The sequence below is a fragment of the Lycium barbarum genome, chromosome 12 (assembly GCF_019175385.1).
Source record: "Lycium barbarum isolate Lr01 chromosome 12, ASM1917538v2, whole genome shotgun sequence".
In the NCBI taxonomy this organism is placed as follows: domain Eukaryota; kingdom Viridiplantae; phylum Streptophyta; class Magnoliopsida; order Solanales; family Solanaceae; genus Lycium; species Lycium barbarum.
This window is the reverse complement of record NC_083348.1, coordinates 80,255,877-80,264,233: the sequence shown is the minus strand read 5'-3', so window position 1 is coordinate 80,264,233 and position 8,357 is coordinate 80,255,877. Positions and strand designations below refer to the sequence as shown.

General features: G+C 32.9%; 1 protein-coding gene across 1 annotated transcript; it reads left to right on the top strand.

The window, feature by feature from the left end:
- The first annotated feature begins 6,652 nt into the window (after positions 1-6,652).
- On the top strand, positions 6,653-8,242 carry LOC132622550 (transcription repressor OFP5). The gene has a single exon (XM_060337158.1). The coding sequence runs from the start codon at positions 6,803-6,805 to the stop codon at positions 8,081-8,083; it is 1,281 nt and encodes a 426-aa protein (XP_060193141.1). The 5' UTR covers positions 6,653-6,802; the 3' UTR covers positions 8,084-8,242.
- The last annotated feature ends 115 nt before the right edge of the window (positions 8,243-8,357 follow it).

The window sequence follows — 8,357 nt, the reverse complement described above, 5'->3', positions numbered from 1 at the left end:
AAAAGACAAAAAATTATGAAAAAGTTAAATAAACATTTATAAATTACATTATAAATAAATAAAATTATGTATAAACTATGTTTGAAATTTTAAAAATGTAATGTCGGGTTGGTTTGATTCGGTTTGACTTTTTTTAGTTAAAACCAAACCAAACCAATAGTGTTTGGGTTTTTCTTTTTAAAACCAAACCAAGTCAATCCAAACCATTAGTCGGGTTTTTTTTCGGTTTAGTTCGGATTGTCGGTTTGGTGCGGTTTGTCGGTTTGCTTTGTACACCCCTAGCTGAAGTATAAATTTATGTATCAAATTTGATGTTATTTTATCCCACCTGGAAGATAGAATAAATTAGTCTAAGAATTATAATTTCAGAACTATAATTTCGAAATAACTTAACTCGTAAACCAAACGACCCCTAGTAAACTTCTTTGTCCCAAAAAATGAAAAATATTCAATTACTTATTCAGATGGAATTCTAAGTCTTTAATTACTTCTTCATAAACATCTATATATTATTAAAAAAAGGATAGTTTTAGGACAAAAAGTGGTTATCTATATATTATTAAAAAAAAGGATAGTTTTAGGACAAAAAGTGGTTAATTAGTTAATAATTAGTTAGTAGTTATTGTTAATTAAAATTAATTATATTAAAATATTTTGTCAAGGAAACATTTGTGCGGTTGAAACTACTGTTCCATGAATCACGATGGAGTCCTAAAATTGTTCGGACTCTTTTTCTTTTTTAGAAGTTATCAACTTTTTTACATTAACTATTTAAACTAAAAAATAAATTTTAATTAAACTGATGTATTTGAATTTAAGTTAAAAGATAAATACTCAGTCCTAAAATCATGCACCATAATCCAAGGTACGTTTAGGAGTCTTTTTTTTGTGAAGTTATCATACTTTTTATATGAACTATTTAAACTAAAAAATAAATTTTAAATAAACTGATGTATTTTAATTTAAGTTAAACAATAAAAATTTACAATTCATTTTCTTTTAAATTCTACTTAGGAAAATGAAAATCTGAAGGGGAAAAAGAAAAGAAAAAAGAGAAGACGGTTTTTTCCCTTAAATTTTGACAGTTACTTAAATTTTTTACAGTTTTCTTTTAAATTGTTTAAGGTTTTTACCCTACTTTTGGGGAATTTAAGGCTTAATCTAAGGCATGTATCCTTATAATTAAAAAATGATTGTTGTCCATTTGAATTGAGTACATCTCAGCAGTTGATCCTAATAATTAGAAATTAGGATTTATTTTAAATTTTAGAAATATATGTGAAAAAAATATACTTTAAATTTCATGGGAAGATCACGAAATCATATTTAAATGGAACGTGCTAGGATAGTTACAACCGTAATTAAGTACTATATTTAAAGGAACATAATTTAAAGGATATAACAAGCAATGTACGATTTTTATGGATCACAAGGTAAGAATTTGGATCAATTGGTTTACTTTCTGTTGTTTGTAGGCCTGTAGTTTTCTTCCTTGGTTTGTTTTTTGTATTTGTCCTCTGCATATTAGAGAAAATTTATCGAGGGGAACAATCGCTGAAGACTGCAAAAAACTGCTTCATAGTGTCGTCGTCGGCTAATTCTGAGGTAAGGAACTGATTTTTCACTTCCTGACAAAGCTATAGAATTTTTTTTTGTCTGGTTTTAATGTTCATATTGATGGTCTTCAAATTTTTTATGTTTTTAATTCTCCTCTTTTCTCTCTATATAACATGCCTTGAAAGGAAATCTTGTATTGAAAGAATCAAAGAGTTTCTTGAAGTAATTTTCAATTCGGTGAGTCGCTGTGATCTTTATGACTATATTGTTTTCTTCAATTTTTTTGGTCACCTGTTTTTTTATAGGACAGATAAAGTTCATGGGTGACCTGGTGTATCAGCATCCACTGTTACAATTCTTGAATCTTTTTATGTAATTGGTCAAATATTTATACAAATAGTTTATCCAAATTAATGATGCATATGATTAAGACTACGTATACAACAACAACAACAACCCAGTGAAATCCCACAACGTGGGGTCTGGGGAGGGTAGAGTGTACGCAGACCTTACTCCTACCAAGGTAGGATGGCTGTTTCCGAGAGACCCTCGACTCAATAAAAACATAAAAAGAGGTCAGATACGGCTAAGAGATTCAAAGCGATATGGAAATGAAGTAACGCAAGCGACACAGATAACATAGAATAATCAAAGCACAGGAAATAACAGATAATAGCATAATAGCATAAATTAGAGCACAAGAAATTATACTACGATAATGCGACTATTAATAAGGCAGGGTAATGAGACTATCTACTAGCCTTCTACCCTAATATGGGTCCTCCAAGCCCTCCTATCTAAGGTCATGTCCTCGGTAAGCTGTAACTGCGCCATGTCGTGTCTAATTACCTCTCCCCAATACTTCTTTGGCCTACCCCTACCTCGTCTGAAACCATCCATGGCCAACCTCTCACACCTCCGCACTGGGGCATCCGTGTCTCTCCTCTTCACATGCCCAAACCATCTCAATCTCGCTTCTCGCATCTTGTCTTCCACCGAGGCCACTCCCACCTTGTCCCGAATATCCTCATTCCTAATCCTGTCACTCCTGGTGTGGCCACACATCCATCTCAACATTCTCATCTCATGATTAAGACTACGTATGTTCAATAATATTAAGAATCGCTTATCACTATATTATATATATGTCGTTGAGAAACTATTTAATCATTTTATCCTTAAAACATTTCAGCGAAACTTAATAATGAAATAAAGCAAAATTAAAAAAGGATGGCAAACATAATTCATACAAATATATTAGTATATGGACCGTAGTTGCTTCCACTTTAATAACTAAATCATGCCCTCCAAAAATGTTTTGGAGATTTGTATTTGGATCATGGCTCTTATGCATATTTTCTTTTCAATGCAGGAGATATTATTTGGCCATAAACCTATCATTTGCTCAAATGCTAAAATTATATTATATATTGTTAGACAAAATAACATGTCATAGCAAGAATTAGCATCAAGACTTGCGTTTCAAAGAGAATTGCCGGGGGAGACAAAGGATATAAGATCAAGAGTTGGTAAATTTCATGAAAATTCATATCATTATTGAAGGAGCACACATAATGCACTAACAATAAACCCAGTTGAAGGATAAAGCATGCGTACTACAAATGAGATATTTAATCATGAAGTAGACATGAATCTTTTAATATACAATTATCCTTTTGTCAACATACTCAATGCAACTTGATAACAAGAACAACAAAGTACCCAATGAAATCCCACAAAGTGGGGTCTGGGTGTACGCAAACCTTAGTCTTACCTTGGGAGGTAGAGAGATTATTTCCGTAGACCCTCGGAAGTATTAAGAGTTGTAAAAGTTAATTGCTCATGAAAATACCATTCAATTTTTTGCAGGGCTTATCTAGAAAATCTTATCTTTGAAGGATAAGAATAAATTGGATCTTAAAATCCTATACATTATTTTTCTAATTAAAAAAATTATGTTCCTAACAGTTCATAAACTGATACTATTTTGATATTGAGTTGGAATAAATTTCTTAACCTCTTTTATTTTCTCTTAGTAAGCTCGGATATTAACTTATTAAGTCAAGTGATGTGTTAGAAAAAGCCACATGATAAAGTTAAAGCATTGTAATAATACCACATTTCATCCAATGCAATGAATGCATCCGATTGTGAGTAAAATATATTAACACTTGTCATTGATTTGTATATTTGTCTAAAATCGAGTTAGGCTTCGAACATCAGAATATAGTTGGTTAAACATTTATGCTCTTTTGTTGTTCGCCGTGCATTACGCGGGACATTTTCCATTGAATGTCGTATAAATGGATTGAGTTACATATATAGAAGAGATTAGAGCAAACATGATCAAGTAACCTATTACTACTTCAAGTAGTTAAGTAGCTTCTGTATCCCCCTTTGCTCATACATGTTTAATCTGTTTATATGTACTTAAGAACAGAGAAGGGAATTTTAGACTTCTCTTTATTGGTAATGTTTCTCTATTTTTTGACTCTTTGATCTTCAACTTTTTCGTACTTGCACCTTTAGTTGCATTTCAAAAAATGATAACCAAGCTAATATTTTTGCAACTATTCTCTCCAATTCAAATTAAGTGAACTTTTAAAACTTTTTATTTGGTCCAAGATAAGTGAATTGTTCAAAATCTAAAAGGTTATTAATTAAATATTTCCAAAGTTATCCTTATTTTCAATAGTTTTTTCATATCCCAACACTTACTATTTCAATCTTTACGAAAAATTTAGGGAAACACATAGGGTAATTTAGCCAAATGACTATTTCATTAATGGTATTAATTAGATTTTTTAAGGGGTCTGTCACACCCCAAAAATTCAATTATATTGAAATGGAGGGAGTACTAATTAGATGAACATTATGGCTCTCAATTAACACATTGACATTTATCCTTCAAGGTGACGGGAAGATGGCGAAGCAACAACTTTTGAGCCGACAGTAGCATCAACACACACATTTATCTAGACTTGAATCCTCTTAATAGCATAGGCAAAAATTAAACGCCAATAAAGCGGTAGCAGCTACATATATCATAAAAAATATTAGTCGATCCACAAAAATGAGAATATAAAATCTGCAATATATCACACATGGTTCATACACATTTGTTTCTATTATCTCTGCGTTCATTTTTTCTTTAAACTATCCGCGCATCGCGCGGGTACGTATACTAGTTAAATTTAAAGTTGACCAACTTAAGTGAGCTAAACTTATAACTTTTGTCATATTAGCAAAATCCTTTTTTTGATTATTGGAAGGCGAAAAGTAACTACGTATTGGAACGAAGAGAGCTACAACTAAAATTTTCACAAAAAAAGAAAAGAAAAGAAGAATGCTTGCATATCACATTCTTCTGGTGCGTAGAACTTTGTTTTCTTCAAAAGAAAAAACTAGTAGCTGGGAAAGGATGATTTTTTTTATGTGATCACCATGGGTATAGTGGGATGGATGAGATCCCGTCGTCCTTGATTAGAGAAAGTTTTTTTTTCTTTAATGTGTCCTACCCAACGTGAATTTGAATTAATCGATTTTGGAAAGTTTGGATATCAATGGTTATAAACGAATTAGTGTATGTGTTTGTATAAAGGATTATCACTACTAATAACTTGGAGAGTCTTTAGGAACCTTGGGTATTGGGCCAAGAAGAAAAGCAATTAGTACAAATTGGCTGCCCTGCTGAAGCCAATGTCCATTCTCAAAAGACAAAGCAATTTTGGCCCATAATTTGCTAGTTGAACCTAAAATAATGCAAGTCTCAATCACGCAAACTGTGTAAAAATCCCTAATGAGCATCATTGTTAGCCATAGTTAAGGGGAAGTTACTAAAGACAAAGCTAAAAGCAAAAGAAGAACCTAAATCTACAAAAGAAAGACAAAGCTAAATCATGTTTAAGGTAGAACTAAAGTGCAAACTTTTGGGCCCTAGTATGTGCCCTACCACCTCCACATCAAACTAGTACTGTAACTTTTACCCATATGACCTGCATTTAAATACAATTTTGGTATGCTCGTGATATCTATAAAACAAAATACTTTTTCTCTTTAGAAATAAGATAAGTAATAAATTCATAAGGAGTTGGCTAAATGTTCAAGGTTTTGGACGTCTAATCTTCTCCACAAGTTTGGAGTTCGGACTAAATTTCCTCTGATTTGATCCGGGTATTCAATCTTGTCGTTAATGTGCTCCATTGACTCCTCAATTCTGATAAAAATATGATTCACTCAATAATTTTTGCATAAAGCTAAGAAACTTTGAATGAACTAATATGAATGAGTGTAAGTCTCACTACTCGAAAATACCTATCATTAACAATACTTAGAAATGTCTCTCATAATCCAATTATTATTATTATAGTATGCTTTACTATAGCATATGGGCACCGCCATTTACACCAAACTTCCTTCCCTCAAATTAGGGGTCATATTTTAGTCGGCACATAAAAAACATGTTGAATTTATAATTTATATAAATAAACTCTATATTTTTTCAACATCATGATAGAAAAAAACTTGCAACATTTTCACCCATATATGTGAATTCCATTACCCTCTCTTTTTTTTTTTTTTTCTTTCCATCACAATGGGATCACATAAAGGGAAAGGGAATGGGGTAAAGGAAATCGAACCTACACTTATCGAGGGTAAAATTTCACTTATTCCCATTAGATTATGAGCCTTGGTAGTTATAAATAAAGAGTTAATTTCCATCATTGACAGGTTAATTGTTACAATATATATATATATATATATATATATATATATATATATATATATATATATAGTGTAAATTTTTTGAAGATGTAGTAAATATATAAGTAAAATTCTATTTAAAAAATGGTAGTACTACAAAATAAAAGACTTTTAAAGTACTTGTGGGTAATAACTTTAGGTAGGAGACCAAGTGAATTTGGTTCCTTCAAGATAGAACAGCATTTCTGCAGAAAACTAGAAAGTGGGGGAAGTGGGTAAGTGGTCACAAGATTTTCAAATGGCGGGCCTTTCTTTTGAACTAAATAGTAAATACATTTCCAAAAAGCAAACACAATACCTAAAAAAGTGGACACCTTCTCCAACATGAATCCCACTTCCCTATTTAACAGTCTAACTGCCCCCTAACTGCTTCTATTTCACTTCTTTTACCCTCTCCAAAACTTCCAAGCAAAATCATTCACAAAAACACTACTAGCATAATTCCAAGATTTCAACTTTTTTCGTTTTTTCCTAGTGAAAGATGAAGTGGGGAAAAAACAAACCTTCATCTTCGTTGATCACTCATGTTTTTCCTGTTTCTTGGCTGTCAAAATTCAAGCAAAAGAAGGATAGCAACGGTGAGCATCAAGAAGCAGCAAAGATGAAGCACAAGGGCAAGGTGAATTCAACTTCTTTCACCTCGCGGACGGATGTTCGTCTGAAAGAAGGAAGATTTTATGGTGGGGATGATGATGATGATCCTTATTGGAGGCTTTCTTTTACTGAAGACGGATTTGAAGCTCATGAACAGAATCAACAGATTCAGAACCCTCTCTGGTGTGGTTCTTATGATGAATGTGATCAAGTTTCATCCTGGAATTCCAAGAGTACTTTAGGAGAAGAAGAGACTCACATGTTTAATGATATGGTTTCTAGAAAGTTACGGGAAAAGCCCAAGAAAATCTGCATTTCACAGAATGAAGCAGAATTGAGCAACAGAAAGAGGAGTTCTATCAGAGATGACAAGTTGAGGAAACTTAGCAGAAAAGCTTTGGAGGAAAGAATAGCGGAAAATGCTAGAGAACCTGATCAACAGGAAGAAATAGCACCAGAGGTGATAGAGAAAGATATATTCGAGATACAGCCCGAGAATGAGAAGGTAATGAGAAGGGGGAAGGAGAAATCAACAGCCTATAGTTCAAGAAAGACGAGGAGTCTGTCTTACACGGATTCCAGTCTGAACTCAATCGAGGAAAGTTGCATGATGTTTAAATCTCTGAATCTAGAGGAAGAAGTGGATGCATTGTCTGAAGAAGAATTTGAATCAGAATGCCTTGAGATGAAAGACATGAAGATCAAAGATATGTCAGAGGAAAGTGGCTATCAGCAGAGAAAATCAGTGTACATAAACCAGAAGAGAAGACGAAAACATGGTGTTAAAGTCAGAGCATATTCACCAAGAACAACAGCCAAGATGGAATGCAGAATCAAAGCTCTTGAAGACATGAAGAAAGCAAAGATGAAGATGAGACAGAAGACAAAGGAAAGATCGGGAGGAGACAGGACAGTTTTCGATAGCTATGCTATTATGAAGAGTTCATATGACCCTTTCAGCGACTTCAGAGACTCGATGATTGAGATGATCACAGAGAGAGGGATAAAAAGCTCAGAGGAGCTTGAAGAGTTATTGGCTTGTTATCTAACACTCAACTGTGATGAATACCATGACCTCATTATCAAGGTCTTTCGGCAGGTATGGTTTGAGCTGAACCAGGTCAATATTGGAGCAGAATTACAGAAATGCTGTTGTTCTGATGACTAACAATTGCTTAGTTTCAGTTTCTTAATCCAAATGTAAAAAACTTCTAGGTACTACCCTCTGTTAGGAGTATGTTAATTTTTTTAAAATTATAATGTACTTTAATACTAAAATGAGGAAAAAGGAATTGGAATCACAAGCTTTGCTTTTTGAAATTTGCAATGATGTTTTATATATTTTCCAGGGCAATGAACAAAGTAATTCATGTTCATCAAGATGTATTAGCTCTCTTGAGTTTAATTGCGACTGCAATCTGGCAGCCAGAACTTCCATCTGC

What these genes read in the sequence shown, in the direction of transcription:
- LOC132622550 (XM_060337158.1), top strand. Translation starts at nt 6,803, where the DNA reads ATGAAGTGGGGAAAAAACAAACCTTCATCTTCGTTGATCACTCATGTT.